The sequence below is a fragment of the Sphaerulina musiva genome (genome assembly GCF_000320565.1).
Source record: "Sphaerulina musiva SO2202 unplaced genomic scaffold SEPMUscaffold_5, whole genome shotgun sequence".
NCBI classification, from domain to species: Eukaryota; Fungi; Ascomycota; class Dothideomycetes; order Mycosphaerellales; family Mycosphaerellaceae; genus Sphaerulina; species Sphaerulina musiva.
In genome coordinates, this window is record NW_016017387.1 from 1,953,385 (window position 1) to 1,975,747 (window position 22,363).

At 51.8% G+C, this 22,363-nt stretch overlaps 9 protein-coding genes across 9 annotated transcripts in view; 5 read left to right on the forward strand and 4 right to left on the reverse strand.

Annotated features, from left to right (window-relative positions):
* Window positions 1-6,990, reverse strand: part of SEPMUDRAFT_126043 (uncharacterized protein) — an 85,018-nt gene extending 78,028 nt beyond the window's left edge. The window contains exon 1 of the mRNA XM_016902030.1: window positions 124-6,990. Within this exon, the coding sequence (XP_016761111.1) occupies window positions 132-6,872 (6,741 nt within the window). The 5' untranslated portion in view covers window positions 6,873-6,990 and the 3' untranslated portion in view covers window positions 124-131. The remainder of the gene's footprint in view (window positions 1-123) is intronic.
* Window positions 6,991-7,427: 437 nt separating this feature from the next.
* On the reverse strand, window positions 7,428-8,112 carry SEPMUDRAFT_149526 (ubiquinol-cytochrome C reductase). Its single transcript, XM_016905609.1, has 4 exons — window positions 8,023-8,112; window positions 7,902-7,952; window positions 7,795-7,843; window positions 7,428-7,730 (listed from the first exon to the last, which is right to left on the reverse strand). Exons 1-4 carry the CDS (start codon window positions 8,064-8,066, stop codon window positions 7,674-7,676), a joined length of 201 nt encoding a protein of 66 aa, XP_016761143.1. The 5' UTR covers window positions 8,067-8,112; the 3' UTR covers window positions 7,428-7,673.
* A 176-nt stretch (window positions 8,113-8,288) lies between these two features.
* On the forward strand, window positions 8,289-9,753 carry SEPMUDRAFT_149527 (uncharacterized protein). The gene has a single exon (XM_016905610.1). The coding sequence runs from the start codon at window positions 8,328-8,330 to the stop codon at window positions 8,919-8,921; it is 594 nt and encodes a 197-aa protein (XP_016761144.1). The 5' UTR covers window positions 8,289-8,327; the 3' UTR covers window positions 8,922-9,753.
* Window positions 9,754-9,831: 78 nt separating this feature from the next.
* Window positions 9,832-11,001, forward strand: SEPMUDRAFT_44219 (glycoside hydrolase family 93 protein; the record flags this gene model as incomplete). Its single annotated transcript, XM_016908922.1, has 1 exon — window positions 9,832-11,001. One exon carries the CDS (start codon window positions 9,832-9,834, stop codon window positions 10,999-11,001), a length of 1,170 nt encoding a protein of 389 aa, XP_016761145.1.
* Window positions 11,002-11,396: 395 nt separating this feature from the next.
* On the reverse strand, window positions 11,397-13,631 carry SEPMUDRAFT_149528 (WD40 repeat-like protein). The gene is made up of 3 exons (XM_016905611.1): window positions 13,362-13,631; window positions 11,658-13,302; window positions 11,397-11,595 (listed from the first exon to the last, which is right to left on the reverse strand). The coding sequence occupies exons 1-2, from the start codon at window positions 13,435-13,437 to the stop codon at window positions 12,317-12,319; spliced, it is 1,062 nt and encodes a 353-aa protein (XP_016761146.1). The 5' UTR covers window positions 13,438-13,631; the 3' UTR covers window positions 11,397-11,595; window positions 11,658-12,316.
* Window positions 13,632-13,847: 216 nt separating this feature from the next.
* Window positions 13,848-15,010, forward strand: SEPMUDRAFT_149529 (Ribosomal_L27e-domain-containing protein). The gene is made up of 4 exons (XM_016905612.1): window positions 13,848-13,902; window positions 13,960-13,979; window positions 14,081-14,453; window positions 14,554-15,010. The coding sequence occupies exons 1-4, from the start codon at window positions 13,896-13,898 to the stop codon at window positions 14,559-14,561; spliced, it is 408 nt and encodes a 135-aa protein (XP_016761147.1). The 5' UTR covers window positions 13,848-13,895; the 3' UTR covers window positions 14,562-15,010.
* A 1,463-nt stretch (window positions 15,011-16,473) lies between these two features.
* SEPMUDRAFT_108448 (uncharacterized protein) lies at window positions 16,474-16,851 on the forward strand (the record flags this gene model as incomplete). Its single annotated transcript, XM_016900738.1, has 1 exon — window positions 16,474-16,851. One exon carries the CDS (start codon window positions 16,474-16,476, stop codon window positions 16,849-16,851), a length of 378 nt encoding a protein of 125 aa, XP_016761148.1.
* Window positions 16,852-18,038: 1,187 nt separating this feature from the next.
* Window positions 18,039-19,279, forward strand: SEPMUDRAFT_43986 (Metallo-hydrolase/oxidoreductase; the record flags this gene model as incomplete). The annotated part of the gene is made up of 2 exons (XM_016908912.1): window positions 18,039-18,741; window positions 18,813-19,279. 2 exons carry the CDS (start codon window positions 18,039-18,041, stop codon window positions 19,277-19,279), a joined length of 1,170 nt encoding a protein of 389 aa, XP_016761149.1.
* A 1,835-nt stretch (window positions 19,280-21,114) lies between these two features.
* SEPMUDRAFT_149530 (uncharacterized protein) lies at window positions 21,115-21,961 on the reverse strand. Its single transcript, XM_016905613.1, has 3 exons — window positions 21,896-21,961; window positions 21,711-21,779; window positions 21,115-21,614 (listed from the first exon to the last, which is right to left on the reverse strand). Exon 3 carries the CDS (start codon window positions 21,483-21,485, stop codon window positions 21,219-21,221), a length of 267 nt encoding a protein of 88 aa, XP_016761150.1. The 5' UTR covers window positions 21,486-21,614; window positions 21,711-21,779; window positions 21,896-21,961; the 3' UTR covers window positions 21,115-21,218.
* Between the last annotated feature and the right edge of the window lie 402 nt (window positions 21,962-22,363).

Consider the following 22,363-nt stretch of genomic DNA (forward strand, 5'->3'; position numbering starts at 1 on the left):
ATTCGCGCCAAGCAATGCAATCTGATTGATGAAGTGGAGTACAGTACACAGAGAGAGAGAGAGAGACGGAGAGAGAGAGAGAGAGAGAGAGAGAGAGAGAGAGAGTGTGTGTGTGTGTAAGGTATGTGTGGTCACAACGTCTCCCATCCTCCAGGATTCACATCCCCTTCCAACTTCCTACTCACCACCGTCTGCGTCATGCCACCCACCCATACCTCCCGAACCAACTTCTCATATCGCTTGGTGCTCAAATACAACCTCTGATGTCTCCGCAATCCATGGTCCGGCTCACCCCACCGGTCCAAATACGGCGCAAACGTGAAGCATCCACTACTCACTCGCCCATCCAGGATGCTTCCATCGGCTCCCAGGAATCCGCCACCACCGGCAAAGGAAGAAGCCTTGATTCCACCAGCACCGCGATTGTTGTTGTGGCCGCCTCGCACGTGCAAAAAGAGCACCATGCATTTTCGAATGTTGATGAATTGGCCCGTGCGCATTCCATGTCGGATCATGTGTTGGTAACAGCCACCAAACGTCTTGTCTTTGAGACAACACACGGCTTGCGAGCAGAATATTTCGCCACACTGGAGACATAGTGTGGCGTCGACGATGTCTTTGCCCGTCGTCGGGCATTTGCATTTGGTGGCTTCCTCGGTCAGAGTATCGTATGATTGGGGGAGACCGACGAGCTCGAGGATGCTGGGGTGTGGGAGAGTGACGTGTCGACGCCGGGCTGTCAGTGGAAGCCGATAAGGTGTTCCGAGAGCGGACAGAGACTCGTCGGAGTAACGAACGCCACTCCAATATATCGGATCGGTGGAGTCTCGGGGCTGGTCATGGCTAGCTTGCTCGAGCCAGCGATGGGTGAGGAGTTGAAGAGTGTGCCCTGCCAAGGAGTCATTTGCGAAGAGCTGGCACATTTCGTCGATAGTAGGCATGTGCAAGAGCGACACTAGACGTGTTATCTCAGGCAGTTCGGGGTCGAGGGTGAAAGGACAGTCGAAGTCGAGGCCGTAACGGACCGCTATGAGCACAGTGCACTTTCGCAGAAAAGCGAGGGCGTACTTGTCGACCAAGGCACGCAAGAGTGTCGCTGTGCTGTCCTTGACGTCTTCGGGATCACGCGTGTGGTCTTCGTCAGAGAACATCTTGGCAAGGACAAATTTCCAAGTCAGCAACTTCTCAGCGTCCATTGCATATGCGCCGTTGTCCTTCAATGAACGCTGCTCGTCTGAAACAATGGATCCATAGACATACACCACCTTGACAATCTCGGCCCACAGGCATACTTGTAAGATATTCGACGCTTCTGCGACATTGGGTCCCATGAAGCTTAGCCAGTCCGAGAAGAACAAAAAGATGTCGTCCTGAAGGAGCAACTTGCCAGACACATTTTGCAGCTTGATCATAGTGTCCAAGGACTCTGTACCGAACAGCTGAGCAGTAATGATGTCCCGCTTCTTGAACGTTTCGCGTGCCACGATATTCGATCCAGACTTGAGCACATTCAGCGCAAGGTAGCTCTCGATCGTCTCGCACAAGATTCTCAGATGCGTCATGGTCTGGTCTGACATGTCCTTGACCAAGCTGGTAGAGTACGGTTCAACATGTTCAACGCCACGGTGCGCAATCTCCCAAGCACTGACGCTCATGCCCAATGCCCTTGATAACGCAGCGACAGGATTGACAGTCATCAAGCCACCATCGGGGCCGTCAGTACTTGAGAGCTGGTTCACCTTGATCATATCGTCAATCCTCTTGTAGGCCTTGAATACGTCGGACAATCTGTTCGTTTCTACGCCAGGCTCCGTTGAATCGCCAGGTCCAGCATGAAATTGGCTGCCAGGTGCAGTTGCAACCTCTCGACCTCCAGCGCCCATGGCTAATCCAAATGGTCTACCAAGCATATTTGCAGCAGCGCGGAATGGGTGGCGATTGGGCACACCTGCACTCGTTGGACTTGTGACAGGCGAGTTCAAAGTGAGCTCCTGCATAGTCTGCATGAGGTTCGGTGCCAGCATGCTATTGACATACTCGAAGCTGCGGTCGGAGTAGACTTCTGACACTTCCTGGTATCTCTGCTGGTAAGCATGCGGCGCCAGAATATTGTCCAGGAAAGCAAGATTGGCCTGGTACTTATTCGGTGTCTCCACCAGCCAGTCTCTGAAGTCAGGCTTCGCATGTACTTCGTGCTCGGGGGTACATTCCTTGGCTTGCCAAATGATCGGCAGGAAAGTGTTGCCGAGAGCCTTGCAGAGAGGGCAAATGAATTCCCGACACTCGACTCGCTCGGGATGATTTCGAGCAATCTGGGAAGCGTGCCGCCTATGCGTGGCAGCTTGATAGAGCTCAAAGCAATGCCAATGCATAATGTGACCACAACTCGTGCTGACAGGACCTTTGACACCATCTGGCTGATGGGGGAAGCCTTTGCTCAAGCGAGACCGCTCTGTCGTGTATGAGACGCCATCAGGTCCAACCTTAGTCACCTTTTGCTTGTTTTCACCCGCAACGCCAAAGGGTCGAAGATGCTCGGCAGACACATCCAGGCTCTCTGGAGTGTCCAACACTTCTTGAATATAATCATCATCGTCGACAGGGGTTTGTCGTAAGATATTGCTCTCGCCCAAGAACGCAAAGGTGCCAAAGAGTCGCTGGTCGTCAGTTTCCTCCTGACACAGTATACAAGTGCCAGTGGGAAAATTCCAGGTCTTGCGCGTATGAAGAACATCGTCGGTGGTAGACATGGCATCCTCGGCTGGATCATCAAGATCTTCATCATCGAAAGACTCCAAACCTTGGTTTTGCAAGAAGTTGTTCTGCTGCGCCTTCATTTGTGCCATGACCTTGGCCTGGCGTGCCTTCGCTTCCTGCTTCTTCCTTTCCTTGTCCTCTACAGACAATGCAGGCGAGCCAGTATCGGCGCGATCAAACAGTAGAGCAAGCTGGCCACTAGCAACCAGTGCAAGCCTGTCGGGACGCTTCGACTGCATCTTGCGAAGCACGTTCTTGACTGCGGGGTGAGTAGAAGCATACTCGTCCATGTCACTCAGCTGCGTGAGAAGAGTCACCAAATTAGGCTGATCGTCCTCACTGCTCTCGGGTCGACTGGAGCCGTGCTTTGGTCCGCACCAGGTGGCATCGACCGCAAGTCTGATGAAGCCACCCTCTTCGCCGGTCTGTGTTTTGTCTTCCAGCACAGCTAATAGCAACAAATGGAGCACCATATGTAGGAATGTCTCCACTCGAGTCTCTTGCACCTTGGGCGCAACGTGCTTCAGGTTGACAGCAAAGTTCACGGCAGCACCCAAGATCTGCACGAATAAGGGCGAGGCAGTGAAGGCAGCGAGATCTTGGAATAGACCTTCCTCAATGGGCTCGAGCTGTGGTTCGTACACGACGTCCTCAATGCTTTTGCCGGTCTTCTTCGCAATGTGCTTCTTCAGTATCTGCTCTGCCTCCTCGCGATAATTTCTTGAGTAATGAGCGTAGTACGGATCAACGATACCCACATACTCCGGCTTGAGCTGGAATGTCCCTACATCCGAGAGACCTTCGGGCTCGCGGAAGGTGGTCATATTTGCCAGTACACGAGTAAAGTCGTCCGACTCACCCACCTTCTCGGTCACACGACTGGCGAGTTCCGAGAACGAGAGAGGCTTGAACAAGAGCGCGTGTGCTATATCATGCTGTAGCACTCTGTCGTGCTGTTCGGCTTCCGTGATGCTTGGGATCAGGTTACCCCTCTCCGACAGAGCAATCACAAGCGTGTGGAAAAATTCTTCAATACAGTCCAGTTGCTGCGGTTCTTCGAAGCCCGGTACAAGTCTGTAGTCGCCCGAAACCCAGCCATTCATTTGAAATCGGTCGACCATTTGCGCGAGGTAGCGCTCACCAGGGAGCTCGTCCCCAGCACCGCAAAGGACGAGAGCAGACTGTATCATGAAGATATCGCGTTGATAGCCAACATCGCGAGTAGATACACTACGGTAGGTATGTGCTTGATGCCGAAGTGTGATGCCGTTGCGCACCCACATGCCCGCCTTCATTTGCGCCAGCCACACTACAACACGCAGTGGATGATCGAAGATGCCACTCAATAGCTCGTGGGGTGTGAGATTGTTGGGTGCAGGGGCGGTCCTGCTTTGATTGTACGGGTCTTTCAGGTCCTCAGGGGTGAAATGTAGCAATACCCGAAGTTCACAACGACCCATGCCACGAGCGTTCTCCACGAGCCACGACAAGAGGTAGTGCAGCGGATGGTGGAAGCTCATCGGTTCGCTCTGCACCACTAGCTTTGGCACGCTGTAAGTCTTGCCACTGCTCTCGAATGGACCAACAGTATGCCACGCGAGGTCTTCTCTCAACTCAGCAGCAGAGAAGCGCTTTCTCTCGTATCCGAAAGCGTTGATCATGGTGACCTGACCGACGACGCGGATTGCTCGGTGCAGATTCGAATTTTGATCCCCAAATTTCTCGTCGGGCGCAAATGACAGCGAGAGGTCCTTGCACAACTTGTTGATATCCTTGACGATGAGCTGTGCACTAATCCAGGTATCAGACTCGTACTCGACATGTTCTCCCAATGCGCGGATGTTTGGACAGACGCCTTGGTGGAGCTTGACAAGATCCAGGAATTGGAGGAGATAGCGCGGCTCACATCGCACACGCCAATGGATGAGCTCAGATCGAAATAGCCAGCGCAGATCGAGGAAGAAGTGAAAGATGCGACGATTGGTCACAGTCCCGGCGTCAAAGGCCAGTGTTGCTTTGGGGTGTACGTCTTCAGGGAAACCGACCTGTCGCGTAGTGAGAAATGTGTAGAGGATTGCCATCAAATTGGTCAAGAAGTTGCCACGATCGACCACTTCATGGGTCACTGATGGAGTAGTGAGGAGCTGGACACTGAGGTTAATGATTGAGTGATCTGGTTCTCTGTCTGCAATGAGGTATAGCTGTGCTAGAGCAGTATAGAGGCCAGCAATTCGCAAGCCGATGATACGCTTGAAGCGTGGTATCGTCACTACCGTAGTGATGTACAGATGGCGCAGGTTGATTCGAAGCGTCTTCCACAGGCGCAAATCGTAGAGGATGAGATAGTCTAACCGCACACGCTGCCAGATATCTTCGCAGGGCTCTGTAGAACGCTGCGACTTGTACGCCTCTGGTTTCTCCAGCCAGTACTTGCTGGGTCGTAATCTCGTCGGCACTTTCGCTCTTGGTGTACGGGGCACATGTGGGAAAGGCTCGTTGGTGGACGGCCGAGGCTGCTCTGCTTCACCGTCATCGCTGTCTTGCGGCGTCAAAACTTGAGCGCGCTGACTTCGAAGATCTGGTGGAGGTGGCGGAGGGGGATATCCTGCGAGTGTGGCTTCGAGCACTTCGGCACCATCTTCCGCATCATCCATAATGTCGATATCCATCTCCCCAGCATCCATGTTGATCTGTGCGCGCGCTCGTAGTACGCGTATCTCATTCGTCTCGTGATCATCGTCGTCGTCGTCCATTTCTTCATCTTCATCGTCATCCTCGTCGTTGTTATTGTTATTGTCGTCGTCATCATTCGCTTCGTCCTCATCCTCATCCTCATCGTCGTCCTCATCAGGGCCCAAATCGACTTCTAGCCGAAGCACATTATTGCCAACCAAAGCAGGTACCAAACCCGGCTGGCGAAAGTGGTTCACATACATGCGATATCTCTGGCGAGTGACTTCATTGTCATCGACTTCATGATCGTCAATGCCATGCACGCCAATGTCCCGGTTGTGAGCACCGCCCCCCATCCACCATGGCTTGAGAAATTCCTCGCAGATGGTGTTCCGAAGGAGACTTGGATCGTTGCCCACGAGACATCCCGAGATGTCGGCGAACCACGCAACGATGGCAGCGCACATTTGCTCTCGGAAAGTATCTCGGGCTGATCTGATCGTCACGGTGAGTTTCAATTGCTCGATAATTTCGGACATTCTAATCAGCTCGTCCAAGTCTCGGCTGTATGTGATGATTGATCTGCCAACGCCATCAACTTCAATCGCCTTTTCCTTGCCAAACTTCTTGGACTTGGAGCAAGCTCTCGCAACTTGGTTCTGCACGTCATCGACAGTATGTTTCTCGTCATTCCAGAGGACCAGGGCATATTCGGGATCTTCTTCCAGTGGCTCCTCGCCGTATAGACCGCCCAGCCTGGAGGACTGCTCGTCATGCATGATAGTCTCGCGCGATTTTTGCAGCCGTAGTTGTTCTGGAGAACACGAAAATACATCGCAAAGGTAGTCTGTGCAGCGAGCGATGGTCATACGGACAGCTTCGACGACGTCGTCTGGCGACACTGGCAGGTCAGACGCGCGGTGCTTGTCCTTGCCACTACTCCTGGGCTCTGACTCTGCATCTGCGCTGTGTATCGAACATTTCACTTCCCGCTTCCACGCCTCGTGATCTCCACAATCGCAGCAGCCAGAGTTCCCGGGAGAGATGGAGATGGTGACCGTGTGCCCTTCGTGATGGCTGCTCTCAAAGCACCTGGAACACAGCACGCACGTGTCGTCGGCAGCACATGTTTTGCAGGAGTATGTGCTCTCTCCAGCCTTGAAGATGTGACCACATGCAGTTCCCCGTGCGCTTGCCGTATATTCTGCGCCCTCTATAGCACCTTGCGCCGCCTTCAGGCTCCACAGCTCGGAGGGGTCGACGGGAGTTCCATTGGGGAAGAAGAGACGCAGATTGTCTTCGCGTCCGGCGGCGAGTGATGTGAAGAGGATGCGGCGAAGGTGGCAGTCGGAAAGATCTGTCCAACGGTTATCGAAGGCGGACGGCTGGAGCAGCAGTTCACGGGCGAGAGCCTGCGCTCCAGAAGACGACTTGTCCTGCATGGGGAGACAAGTGTGCCGGGTCGGGAGAAGGCGATCGAATGTCAGGTTCGGTGTAATGTTGCTCTCGTGCTACCAGCTCGTAGAAATCGAGGTCGGTTGTCACAGGAATTGGAGCGAGTAGGGATTTCGATGGGTGGTGGAGTTGTTGCTAGTGTTTCCAGTTTGCGGTGCAATGTGTGTGTTTGTAGGTATCTGCTATCATCGCTGTCGGTCGGTTCTCAGCCCAGAAGTCGCGTGTGGTGCTTTTTCTTAGGCGTCTGGTCAGGTACAGGTGGTCGAGTCAAATGTTGATCGCGCGTGGTATAGACGTGAAGGTCGAGTAAGATGGCGAAATGACGTTTGCCCCTCGATGGGGCACCCTTACTCATCGATATCTATCGGTAAGGTCAGGTACCTCCTACCTGCTACATGAATTGAGGCATCCATCGCAATTTTTGTTTTGGATTCCTCGCGAATGGCAGTGACAGATACATGTAGGTACCTGTACCTACTGTAGGTACATGTGCCTAGACTGCGAATATTGTACCACCTTGAGCTGCCTTGTGGAAAAGTGCACGGCAATTGACATGTCTTCGGCCTCGCGTGATGGATGGATGCAGCAGCTCATCTCTAGAATAATATGTACAGACCATCGCATAGAGCCCACGTGAGCTTCGCTATGCCATGATACCTGATTGACTCAAAGGCCGCTGAAGTCGTGCGCTACCCGTATGCTCCAATGCCTCCGGTTGTCATCGTACAACATAATCACCTTTTTCTCCCCTCTCGCTTCCTGCTGCGTGCCCCCAACCCCTGGCTTGCTTATTCGTCGTCGTCCCCAGCGTCCATGTACTTGTGCTTGATGTCCTTCCATTGTCGCTATCCCCAATGTTAGTACTCTTGCTTGCTTCGTCCCATGTGATCCGCAACAGCCAGCACGTACGCCCTTGTTCACTTGGTCCCAGATCTTGTTTGCGCTCACATCAAACGCACTGCGCCCCAGTCAGCTTCCATCCGCGTCCCTGGCCCATTGCCTGTTCAATCTCTCACATGTTTGCTGCAAATGTGCCGGCGAAGATCGTGGTCAGGAAGACGGCATTCCTGCAGTATCCAGGTTAGCCGATGGCTCGTTCTCTCTGTCCTTTCGCCGCATCGGTATAGCATGTCCTACCTCTTGACAAGTGCATTATAAACCGTACCGAGTAGTCCTGACATATCGCCGGTAGTTTGTGGAGGTGGAGTGGAATGCGCGAGGTGTCTGGGTGGTGCTGTGCTCTAGTCGCTGTGGAAGTTGTTCAAGTGAGAAGGATGTCGCACCTCGATCGAAGACGGGCAATCCCGTCCAATCGCCTTCTCCGAACAGGTCAGCCCTCCGAAAGCTGCCCAGTTCTACAACATTGCGACAACAGCGAAGTCGACATCGACATCGAGCCTGCGGGCAACCAAACAGAGCACCGGTTGCGCAAGGCAGTCATTATGGCGGAGAAAGTAACCAAGTCTGGCCGGGTTCTCCTTCCCACGGGCGAGTCCATTATTCCATCATCTACTCGAGCGGATGGGTCTGTGCGAAAAGCGATCAAAGTGAAGCCCGGGTACAGGCCGCCCGAGGATGTCGAGGTCTACAAGAATCGCAGTGCTGAATCATGGAAGAATCGTGGCAAGGGGGGCGTTCCCGGTGCTGCTGCTGCCCATGAAGGAGAAGAGAAAACTGCACCTCACAAGGCTGCAGCGAATGCCAAACGACGAGAGCGCGAGAAGGCGAAGAAGGCTGCGGACCAGGCTGCAGCGGACAACACTGCAAAGGAGGATGCTGCTGCTATGGTCAAAGTCATCGAGCCAGTCGATCCGGAAGTGGAAAAGGCCAAGGAGGCTCGCAAATTGGCCAAGAAGTTGAGGCAGGCGAGGGAATTGAAGGAGAAGAAGGAGAGTGGGAGTGCGCTATTGCCTGAGCAGTTTGAAAAGGTCATCAAGATCAATGAGCTGATCCGGCAATTGGACAAGCTGGGCTTTGATCATGAAGGAGAGAAGAAGCCTGAGGCGGAAGAGAAGATCGATGAGGCTGCAGGATGAGAGAATAGCCCCAGACTATCGACGACTACCACTACCATGCTCCATTTGGTGGCTTCTGGCCCGATGTCCACTGGTATCACGACGCGTTTACCGTGTATGGAATCCTTCTTTACAGCCCAATGTCTGTCCCCGCCCAGGCATCGATTTGGACACAGACCTGTCTCAACTGTCACTGAAGGCGTGATTGTCAGAATGAGCGGTCCTGGCATTGTGCTCGAGATCTGGTTTTTAGACAGGCCAAGTGGCTCCATGAGCACTTACTGTGGAAGCGTGGTGCACAGGGAACCATGCTACAGAATCTGTCAACACCGATCGTCGTAACAATACTACCACTTGTGTCTGCGACACAGAAGGACATGTTACGCGTTAGGTTGTGACGGAGACGCACCGACTTCTATTGATGTCAGTGCGACGAAATAATGAGCGGGCCGAGGCATTCCAGTGGGCAGCGGAAGAAGTTCGCGGGACAAAACCCCGAGATGTTGCGAAAAGTGAGTCGAATACGACGAACAACCATTTCTCCGCATCTCGTTTTATCGGAAAAAGTGTGGGGCATGGGGCATTCGCATGTCGAACAGGGATGTCCTCATTCATGCCTCGTACCCTAACCAGGCTTCAAGCTGCACACTCGCCTGGCAAGGAATATGAAATTGAAATTGAATATTTCTTCCGTCCTATGATCCTGATCCATCATCCGCCTGGATACAAGCGTGTACGGTGTACACTGTACAGTAGGTAGTAGTAGTGGTTGGTTGGTCTAGCCTCGTGCGCGGCCCCAACCTTTCACTAGAATACCTTACATACATGTAGGTACATGTACCTATGGAAATGCTGCCTCACACTCACAGAAACTTCCCACTACAACCTTCACGCTTCGCTCATGGCCATCTTTCGTAGCTCGTTCGCAACTATGCGCTCCATACTCCTCCTCCTACTCTTCCGCCTCATAGCAGCAGACTCGGCAGGATCCAATCCTGCTCATCATCCTCCGACGCCACCATACCCAGGCCCTCTAATCTCCAACGTCACAGTCTTCCAACCTCCCCTGGACTACACCGTTCCACGAACCCTCTACGCCCGCACCCTCCAACTCACCTCCGGCGTCTTCCTCGCCACCTGGGAAAACTATGGCCCCAACAACAACTCCTATCCCTATTTTCCCATCTATCAATCCTTCGACAGCGGCCTCACCTGGAGCCTCCGCAGCCAAGTCTACGACACCCAGAATGGCTGGGGTCTCCGCTATCAACCTTTTCTCTACATGCTACCTGTTGCCATCGGCTCTTATCCCGCTGGTACATTGCTATTATCCGGATCCTCAATTCCGCAAGACCTTTCCCAGACGTGGATTGAAATTTACGCGTCGAGAGATGAGGGTTACACGTGGGAATTCGTGAGCCACGTCGCCCAAGGCGGCAAGGCTATTCCCAAAAATGGAGAGACACCGGTTTGGGAGCCTTTCTTGCTGGCTTTGGAAGGACAATTGGTCGTATTCTACAGTGACCAACGCGATCCCCTTCACACGGGACAAAAGCTGGTGCATCAAGTCACGTGGGATTTGATCAATTGGGGACCAATCGTGGACGATGTCGCGTATCCGCAAAACAACACGTGGAGACCGGGAATGACCACCATATCCTACTTGCCCGGCAGCGAGAAGTGGATTTTGACGTATGAATTCTATGGAGCAGAGGAGGTGGATTTCGCCGTGTATTATCGTCTTTCGGAAAGTCCATTGACGTTTGATGACAAAGAGGCATACGTGATTCGGAGTACCAAGGGCCTGGTACCCAAGGGCTCGCCATATAATGTTTGGACACCTGCTGGAAGAGATGCGAATGGAACGATTGTGGTGAGCTGTGGAGATTATCCGCAGGTATTTGTAAACTATGGTCTTGCAGAGCCGGGCAGTGAGTGGTTTGAGATGGAGACCCCGGAGAATTCGAGTTATACGAGAAGTTTGATGGTGGAGACGTACACGGATGATCGAAAGGTGTTGATTGTGGGTGGAGGCGTGCTTGGAGGAAAGACGAATCGCGTTTCTGCGAGTGAGATTGATGTTTCTTGGATCGCCACTTGAACCCACCCCACCCTCTCTCTCTTTTCTTTTTCTCTTTTCTTTTTCTTGCCGCATCTTCACATCCCCGTCAATCGACACCACCAAAATTCGGAGGACTGGCGTCGCTCCGAGAACAGCGAATGTTTTTTTTTTAATATCTTTGGATCCAATTTTTTCGAAAATAGCACCAGGGAGAGAGTGCATCGCAGTTCTGCCCAGACCAGAAAAAAGAGCCCAGGGGCAGGCAATTTGCAGCTGAGGTTGGCAATGATGATTCAGGTGACCCGGAGCAAAAATGGCGCGCAACGCATTCTATATCTAGGTACTAATGCTGAAGCGCACAACAAATAACTAATTTAGTAATTTTTCATTCTGCAGAATAAAAAGAAAAAAAAAAGAAAATGCAAATATTGTACCTTTTATTATTCTTGGCAAAACGCACCTATGAGGTACCTACTTAAAGATCCCGGTGCTGCAGTAGGGCGAGATTGACTGGGTCCATACAAGGTCGGCTATATGTACCTATCTCGGGACCCTTTATTGGCAGTGAGAACATCAGCTAGGTATGTATGCATCAGAAAGTGACATTTCCCTTCGCCAGCTCTGATATAAATTCTATACTCATGAGCGTTAGCGTGGACTATCGTGGTCAATAATCTCAATCTGCTATATCATACCTAGGTAGTATTCCTGTGGTTGATCGTGTAGAGGACACAGTCCAGTTGGCAAGATTATTTTGACAAACCAAAAACCTCTACTCAAGCGACTCCTCTCCATCGACAACCTTGTTTGTCGACAAGTTACCAACCTAAGGTAAGCACCGAGGCTGGGCTGCTTTGACGTCTGCTAAATCGTTGAGCTTGATTAACCTAGCAAAGACCATTTTGCGCATTTGACGTTCCGCCTTAAAGAGGTGATGGTCCATTCGTATCCAGAATGTGGCTCCAACTATGTATGCATATAGTGAGCTGAGCTCAGCTGTTCGCAAAGCAGTATGCAGATGACACGGCTCGGCGCTATCAGCCGTTGCGATTGTCTGGACGCGCTCAGAGCACATTGCGGATGGCACACTAGTGGGAGTATCGCAGGCGGGTGGCGATACTTGCTCTGTGTTGGCGCGTCCCTTGCGGACAGCGCTCTGGGGATGGACGCGCTCGAAGGTCCTCTCCATTCTAAAACGCATAGTACGAGACGGTAGGAGTGCGATGACCTAGCACTCAGAAGGTGGAACCACCGTGCCAATGGACGATCCGGATTAGGTACGCAGTAGCATAGAGTGGGATCAGGAAGTCGTCGCCGAGGGATCGAGTGCATGAATTTAAGACTCTTTCCCAATCTACGTCATTTCAACATCTTCGCGATCTTCAGCTGGTGTCTTTGGTCTTGACGGCGGTGCCGAGTCTACAGGTAGGTCCTCTTCCAGAGGCATACCACTGCCATTAACCAGCATTTCGGGAGCAAGAGGCCGTCTCTGCCATACCATGATCTTCTTGTCGTTCCCGCAGGTGACGATGGTCTCTTTACTTGCATCGGGGGCCACATCTACACCAAAAATGGTCCCCTCGTGTCCATCAAGAGTTTGCATGACTTCTTTGGAGTTGACGTCCCAAATATAAGCTTTTCCATCTTCGCTGCCGCTGATGACGAATGCCCATTTCCGTTCATCCTTTTCCACCTGGCCTGCATCTGTCTCTGCTGCGGTGTAAGTCCCGAAAGCAGCGTGCATGCTGAACTTCTCGTTCTTGTGACCTTGAAATGTCTTTTTGCAATCGCCAGCCACATAGTCCCACAAGCGGAGAGAGTTATCCAATGAGCTTGCCAAGATGTATTTGCCATTCAGACAGAATTTGATGTTGGTCACGGGCGCATTGTCCTCGTGGATGAGAGTTTTGAGGCATTGCCCAGTGGCAGTATCCCATATTCTGATCAAACCGTCACTCGAACAAGAGGCGATCAGAGTGCCATCCCGCACAAAGTCGACGCTTCTCACTGGGTCTGAGTGAGCCGGTAAACTCCTCATCAGCCGAGCTGTCCGCACATCCCACAAGAAGACTGCCTCGTCATAGGATCCAGATACCAGCATGTTTCCTTTGGGCGAGAATGCTATACTGAAGACATAGTTGTGATGGCCGATCAGCGGTTGATGCAGGCATTTTCCCGTAGCAATGTCCCACAATCGGATAATCTTGTCGTCTGAGCCAGAAGCAATGACTTTGGAGTCCGGAGTCCAGGCAATGGTATTGATGCCAGCCATGTGCCCTTCCAGAGTTTGTAATATTGCTCCAGTATGTGCATTCCATATCTTAATAGTGCCGTCGGCCGCTACACCAACGGAATCAGCACAGTTCCCGAGTCGGCAAGTCAAGAGAAGGAATGCCTACAGCAGCTTGCGATCCAGTTTCCGTCTGGCGAGTATTTGACAGCAGTAACTCCCAGCTTATGCCCTCGCAATGTCATATGAGGCACATAATTCAGTCTCCGGGGCCTTTCAGCCTGTTGCTGTTGCGGCTTCTCTTCTTCCTCTTCGCTGTCCTGTTGCTTCGGCGTATGGAAGGCGTCGCTATTGACGTCGTCGTCGTAGGCGTAGGCGAGTTCCGGATCTGACAGACGTCTTCGTTTCGGCGGACTCTCTCCACGCTCCTCGGAGGAATCGCGCGACATGATGTGGGCTTGTGGGCAATATCTGGGAATCTATGAGGTACGCGATCGAGAGGACGCGACAGTGTGAGCGAGGCTAAGTGCGGCTCTACGCTAGCCGTCGTTTGTCGGCGCCGATGCTCCGACAGCTTCTGACTGGTCAGCCTTTCATTTTCTCTCCACAGCGCCAAGCCGCACTCTTCGAATGTCCAAATCTTCAGCAGCGTTGTGTGAGACTTGCGACGACAAGGAACTGTACTAACAACACAGCAAGCAGAATGAAGTGTGAGTCGACACATACACCCAGACATGGCGATCGAGAATATACTGACAATGCCACAGTCCTCAAGGTCGGCCGAGTGGTACGTCTCCCAGTGCGCGTGCGATCAGAATACAGCGAACAGCGAAACAATACGCCTTCTGGCTCACAAAAGCCCATACTAACACCACCTCCCTTCCACAGGCCATCATCTCCCGTGGACGCTACGCAGGAAAGAAGGTTGTCATCATCCAGCCTCAGGACAACGGTAGCAAGGCCCACCCCTTCCCTCACGCCCTCGTCGCCGGCATCGAGCGATACCCGCAACAAATCACCCGCCGCATGTCCAAGGCCCGCCAGACAAAGCGCAGCAAGGTGAAGCCATTCATCAAGGTCATCAACTACAACCACCTGATGCCCACCCGTTACACGCTCGAATTGGAGGGTCTGAAGGGTGTTGTGACCAACGAGACTTTCACCGAGGTCACTCAGCGTGAGGAGGCCAAGAAGACTGTGAAGAAGGCATTGGAGGAGCGTTACTCGAGCGGCAAGAACAGATGGTTCTTCACTCCTCTCCGTATGTGATATTCCCCAGAGCCAGAAGAAGAGGATGAAGATCAAATGCGGTGGTATTACTAGGCATCGGGAAAACATGCTAACCTTTTTGGCACACACAGGTTTCTAGATACGAATCGCTTCGCGCGTAGAAACGGATGGATGGGGTTGTTGTGTGTGTTGTGCATTGAGCATCGGGCGTTATGGACTGCCGAAAGCAGCCAGGGCGGGAAATGACCACGACCTATGCAGTTTAGATACCTGCAATTGACTCGAAAGAAACAGCCAACAACCAAAACACATATACCCATACATATTCCGGTTCATCCTGATGCTGGACGGATTCCTAGTGTATGTGGCTCCAGAGTTTAGACTCTAGAATGCCTGGTATACTCTGCACTTCATTGTCGCAAGTAAAATTATGATGATGATGAGCAGAGTCGTGGGGGTCAATCGAGATGCAGACGCCAAATCCAGTGCCGCCAATTCCACGAGCCGACAGCATGGGACGACCTCTTTCCTTCGCTCCTTCCTAATCCAATCGACTCGACCAATTTCTCACCAGTGAACACAGCATCTACCTACTGGCGAAACCATCCAAAGCCCGCCAATACTACCTAGTACTACTGACTCTATATGCGCAGATCTGGAGATATCCATGTGCGCCAGCGTACCGCAAGACTACAACTGGCTCAGCAGCGATTTCTGCCGGGCTTTCCTTCATGAGATAACGATGAAGATTCTTACAACTTACCAGGTATTATTGCTGAGCGCCACACCGTCGCCTTCTCTCGCGTTGTGAATGCCACGTGCCACTGCCTTGAAAAAATGGTAACAATAGAAGCAGCATCCCAGCACCAAGGGAGACGGGAGTTTGCCTTCAGGCTTCAGCCGGCGCCGCCTTTTCTTTTGCATGGATTTGTTGGTGTCTACAGTCTAGCCATAGGCCCATAGCGCACAATGTCCCGCGTAATGAGCATCCCATAGTAGCTTTGCTTGGGGGCAAGGGCAACGACAGCTGACGCTCGACGGAGTGAGTCCCGGCTCCCAAGTGCGCGACTGATATGATTGAGCAGAACGAGCACCATACCCTCGACTGCGCGACTCATCTCGTCCCTGATCAAAAATGGCGAGCATGACTTCTCGTCTCCTCGACCATCTCAATCCGAACAGCGAGAGAGAGGCGCTTTGGCAAAAGGGCTCAAAGCCGTAGAAAATTCGTATGTACATAGACTGTTTCACAACCGACCAACAACTAATATGGCATGTTGTTGCTTAATCTAGGTTAAATATCGAGCGCAATTGCAAGAAGAGTTTCCGCCAAAATACCCACTTCACTCCCCACACCCACCAACAAGATATATATCTGCTCACCATAGGTAGGAGCCTAGGAGGTAAGACGCTGCCGGAAATATGTACCACGAGATCGAGAACAGCCAAATCCAACAGCGACATATATATGTATACCACGCCCAAGCACTTTTTTGGGCATTGCAAGGCCATAGGGAAGATGTTGCTTTGGTCTCTTTTCACAAGGATGAAGAGAGAGAAACCTTGATCGCGCTCGTGTTCTCTATTCGTTATTTCGCCGGGGACAGGGTCCTCAGGAGTCAGCAAGGCATCCAACATTTTCAAAGACTGTCCCAAAAAGGGGAGGTGTCAGACTCTTTTCGTCTGCCCAAGGGTCAAGGCACCCATGTGTGAAGGGGAAATTGGATGTTGTTGTTGTCTTTTTTCTTTTTTGCCGACACTTGCTGATACTAACTACTGTACCCAGTGTTGTACATACTGTAATTGTGTTCTAGACCAAGTCGCAGATACATGCATACGTATTTATAAAAAGACTCGGGTGAGTCCAATCTATTCCCTTTCTTCTCCTCCTCCTCCTCATCATCATCACCAGTCTCACCAGTGGGATTGACATCCCATCACGCCACAAATACACCATTGCGCAACAAGACTAGCAAAGTCAGACTACAACACTACACTACCTTTCCCAAACATCTTCCCCGATCAGACCAGAGCGGAAAAATCTGCCCACCATGAAGCTCCTCAATATGGCGTTCATCTCCGTCCTCGCGGTCCTTGCTCATGCCAGGTCTTGCGACGACAAATTCGATGACTGCATGGAGTCTTGGATCGAGCAGGATTTCCCCGACATTACCAAACTTCCCCAGGCGTACTATGATGATTTCGAGGCCTGTCAGAACAAGTATTACGAGGCTGATGGACATACTTGCAAATCAGACAATGGCGGCGATGATGGCGATGGTGATAAGTGTACTAAGGAACAGAAGGAGAAGGGCGAATGTGATGATGATTGTACGCCAGAACAGGAGGAGAGTGGCGAATGTGGTAATCAGAAGAAGAAGAAGAGGCATTACAGACGCCATGTGCAACATATGCGACGTGCGCTATAGAGGCAGAAAGTGTTAGTCTTGGGGGGTGAAGGGGTGAGTTACCTCCTACCGACATGATGCGATTCATCACAAGAAGCGTACACAACGCAGAAGACATTGCTAACGACAATTTCTTTTGACAGCAGGGCAGTCTGGAGCCAACCAAATAGGAAGGCGAGGGGTTGTCTATGAGGACGAGTCTGGTAGATGCGGGATCGACAGGCGTGTGTTGCATTGCATGGAGGGATTCAGACGGCCGTATATCATCTGTTTTGAGGAGAGGCGAAAGATTGCTGAAGGCTGTCGGCCAGTAGGGGACGAGATATGTGTACCTTACATGTAGGTAATTGACTAGGTGTACTTCAGCAATGTTATAATACCTGACTCATGCAATGAATTATACTGCAACCGACACCTCCCTGATACTTCATGTTCACCTTGTATTGCGAAGTCACGCGGGTGAGAGGAGCTGTATGTGGTGGGAGACGTGGTATGAGCAGGCTGGAGGAGGAGGAGGAGTAGGAGGTAGGTACATGTAGGTAAGTGACAGTATCGAAAAGGACGGGACGGGGGACAAATGTGTCCTCGGACGAGCGCAGTGGTGGCTTGGCAGGTACGCTACCCATGTCTCTAGGTAGGTAGGATGTTGCTTTCAGCCATGTGAACTTCTTCTCCTGCAACCTGCCCTGCCTACTGTAGGTACCTAACCTCAACTATGGTATTCATCTCCATTTTGTTGCCACCGAATGATGTCAAAGAACACTGGAGTGAAGAAGCAGTCTGCTCACTGTGAAAAGTGTACCGAACTATCACTACTGATCTGATCTGATATAACCCTAAGGTACCTAGGTAACCCTAAAACGTTCGACTTCTGCTGTATCTACCTGTGCTCTAGAGCGCCATGGGAGGCCCTACCACGTGCAGTCGGGCATGGGAATGCCGGCTTCGATGCTTACACCTTCGTGAAGTTCGTGTCTCCTCCTGCGGGGCCACTAGGACAGCATGTCCATCGGCGAACCGGGACTACTGAGGAGTGAGGGGCCGCGTGGAGAACTGCGCAGTTCGAGGTTGTACAAGAGGAACAGGAATCCGAAAGTACAGGCAGTTGTCGTGATGAATCCAAGGCATCAAGGTGCGTAGAAGTGAGGTACCTTAGTCGTGCTCACATCCGGAAGGTATTTCATAACAAGACGGCCAGCATCACAACGATGTCGTACAACGATCCCAACCCCGAGCAAGCACCGCCCATCGGCTTACCGAAGGGCTCGACAGCATGCGAAGTCTCCATCATCAACACCACATGCGACCTCGTGGTTCCGCCTGGTACCCTGATTGAACCTCACATTGATGGGCACGAATGGCTGAATCTACCCACGTACTCGTTCCTCATCACTCATCCATCTGGAGCTCAGGTGCTCTTTGACTTGGGCTGCAGGAAAGACTGGGAGAATCTGGTGCCCGAGGTCAAAGAAGTTGTTTCTCAGCGAGTTCCGGGATTCAAAGTCCAGATGGAAGTGCCAGACATCCTCCGTGCCGGCGGCGTCAACGTCGACAAGCTCAAGGCCCTGATCTTGAGCCATTGGCATTTCGATCACTGTGGCAATATCTCTCGGCTCCATCCTTCGACGGATCTCATCGTGGGACCAGGCTTTAAAGCTGCATTCGAGCCGGGCTTTCCCCAAAAAGCTACATCTGTGTTTTACGAAGAAGACTTCCAAGGCAGGAATGTGATAGAGCCATCCTTTAGTGATGGACTGCTCTTGGGTCGATATCAAGCACATGATTACTTTTCCGATGGATCTCTATATATCCTGAACGTACCTGGACACACTACGGGTCATATATCGGCGCTGGTCCGAACCAGTCCAGATACGGCCATCTTCATGGGTGGTGATGTCTGTCATTTCCCAGGTCAGTATCCAGACACGGCCAATATGTAACTGAGAGAAACGTGGTCGATTCTAATGTGCCTCTCATCTCAGGTGTGATCCGACCTTCCAGTTTCATGCCAATGCCCGATCCCCTACCCAAGGAAACCGTCCTCGACTCTCGTTTCCACCATCCATGTCCATGTATTACCTTCACCGCGTGCCATCCGAATCCAGCAGAAAGCCGCACGACACCATTCTACTGCTGCTCGTCAGACAAGTCTCGATCGTGGTACGAAGATCCTCCCACTGCCATGGAGTCAATTCACAAGCTTCTCGACTTTGATGCTGATCCGAACGTGCTCGTTCTGATTGCACACGATGCTGCACCGTTGGATGTATTGCCATTCTTCCCGGATGGGAATATCAACGATTGGCAGCAGAAGGGATATAAGCAGAAAATGCATTGGCACTTTGTGAATGAGTTGCCCGTTGATGGCAAGGCGGGACGGGAGCCTTTGACTGATGGATTGTACATTGGCGGGAAGAGGATGAAGACGTTGGATGGCGAGGCTGTGTAGCTGACTGTTCTTTTCTTTTCTTTGTTTGGGTTGCAGGTGAGGAAAGAGACTGGTGTGTTATTACCTACGCTTTTTGAAGTGCTTGTACAACTCCTGTATCTGTTTACTCAAGTAGGCTACACACGCACACTCACACACATATCTGACTCCGCAGTCAACAAAAACAACAACATGAAGCAAGGCAGGCAGGCATTCGTCCGATGAAGCCAACTGAACCTCAAACATCACGGCTACACTGCAGGTCCCCGTCCTTCCTTCTACTTTACCAGGTATGCACCAAAACACATGTACTACGGCTCCCGACTTGGAAGGCTCGATCACCAACATACCCGAAATCAAGCGAGCAGGTGTTCGTTCGCTTGAGACATTACCTGACCTAAGAGGTATTTCTCGAAACTTGAAGCCAATGCTCTTTCTTGCATCCCGTCTACCTTCTCCTTGCGTTCGATTTCGATTTTACGAAACCTCGAGAGAGAAAGAGGAAGAAGAAGAAGAAGAAGAAGAAGAAGAAGAGATTCAAAGAGTTCTCCTTCAATCTCCCACACACATGCATTGAAAAGCGGGCGACTATGCATTCCTCGTCACCAGCAACAGCGACAGCAACATTCCTCTCTCTCCTCCTTCTCTTCCTCCTCCTCCTCCTCCCAATGACAATGGCAACAACAATACCACCACCACCACCACCGACGGGCCCCATCTTCGTACGTACATGTTCCTCGTTCCCAACTCCATTCCTGACTCTCTTGAAGTTGCTTTGTTCTACCCTATGTTAATAACTTTACCTTGTTTACCTATTGATTTATTATAGACCCGACAGCAACCACACTTTGAATGTTACGACATCTATTGCGTTCCTCGGGATGCGAAGATGGGGAATCCGCATTGTGCGAGTAATGGGTGTGGGGGATGTGGGCATGGGGGGAAGTGTGTTTGACGAGGAGGAGCAGCCCATGAGATTGGCTGGATTCGGGTTATCGTGATGGGGATTTGGGGACTTGTTGGAGGAGGGGTCTATCGTGGAGATTACGAAGCAGGAAAGAACGGCGGTGTTGTATTGTGTTAATTGTGGCAGTTGCTGAAAGTGGTAACGGCGGAAGGCATAGATACCTACCTGACATACACTACCTTACCTCGAATCCCTTCATGCCACTGCACCTCACGCATACAATGCGCTCAAAAGCACACATTACGCGTAGGTACTCAACAATCCTCTCCGACTCTGCAATCAATGTCTCAAACCGCAGCTGACATGTGACAGCACTGGTCTTTCGCCACCGCCTGGCCACCACTACTATGGTAATGTCTCGGTAGTTCTGTGTGATGGGGAGAGTAGCACCAGCTTTCAAGCCATTTGCTGTGAAGAAGGGATCTGTAAGACTGGCCAAAGACACTCGAGACCTTGATCAGATCTGGTCCAGACTGGGAAATTGTGCCATTCGACATGCATCCTCGTTACAATACAGCACCAGAATACCGCTGACCGCTCGTATGAAAGCCAAGGGACACGCATCACATTCGTGGCAGTGAATTTGTCATATCAAGTATTCAGCACATAGGCGGCGGCGGCGCCGCAGGATGCGCGCGATTGTTTTACTCTTCCCCGAGAGCAGGACTTCTACTTCCCTCAACGGGGAGTCTGTGGTTCTTGCTTCCGCGTCATCCAAAGGTTCCAAACGAATATGGTCGGAACTCGGTGCGTTCGAAATGACATTTTTCATCCTCAGCATCAATATCGCATCCGTCGGGACTGTGCTGTACACGTACCTCCTAATTGAAGGTGAAAATGAAGGGAAAAAAAAACGGCCAGGAGTTCTTCGGCGAAAGTATGGCGTGGCGTGGCAGAACAGGGACGAAACCTTTCCAATCGCACAGGGCTGTCGGAAAGTTGTCGCCTTATATTTTCTTGACTACCTCCCGCAAAGTTCAAACTCTGGAACCGTTACCACCGAGCCGGCTCCCATCGTCTGACAGATATGATTATCGCTAGGGCTAGAACTAGGATGCCGATGCGCTGCCATGCAAGCCCACCCTGATGGCAGATGGCAGATGGCAGATGCAGCACGGCATGCGAGACTGAACCAGAACTGCCACTATCAGGGAAGGCCTGGATCTCCTCCTCTCTCTTCTCTCTACTGTCACTGCTGCTACTGTTGCTGCTACTACCGCCTACAGTACTCGCTTGCTTGATACGAGAAAAGACAGACATCCACAGGACTCCCCCCAGCCCCAGACGCCACTCGGCTCACCGCAAGCAAATGATGATGCTGAACCACACAAGTGGCACCTCTCTTGCGTACTGTAGAACGATGTGGAACCATGGAGATATTGTCATGTGCTATGAACATCACATCAGCCGACGACCCTGTGCAGGCAAGGCAGGACTGCGTGTTCCCTTCAGAAGCCTGCTCGAGCCTGGGAGGTATCCCCTCACGTCTCTCCTGTGCACCCCACCTACAGCTGCTTCCAAGGCGCTCAAAGTTCCACGGCTGACGGCGTATTACTGCAGTGGTATTATATCAGCTGATGTGCGCATCATGATGCTTGAGGTGGTGATGATGTCTCTCGCACGGCCAGGGAGACGGGATGAAGAGGCAACGGGAAGGCAACCTACCTTACCTAGGTAGATAGACAAGGCAAATTAGACAAGGAAATCAACAAACACGCAATCATGCCCGCGAATTTGGAAAAAGGATGGACAGCGACTCGAGCGGTGGAACAAGGAAGAATGATGAGCAGCGTCGTGTTTTCGAAGTGGTGAACCATGTGCAACTGCGCAATCTGGCAGCACTAGCCATCACGTCAATGGCTGCTACCGGGCAGCCGGTATGGCCGCTTCGATTGGTCACTACTAGGCCTCACTAACAAGGTGGATGTGTGATGCGCGCCCCGTCGCGCCGTCGAGCACCGAGACATCCTGGCGGAGCTAGTAGGCCCTCCTCGCCTCGCGTGTCGTGTGTATAGAGCTGCCAAACCGGGCATGCAGCAATCGTGCGCACAGTAAGGTCCGGTATGATATACATTATGCCATGTGTGCGCTGCCGGGCCACTACCGTCAGGTCCATCATCATGCTCTACACCTATCTG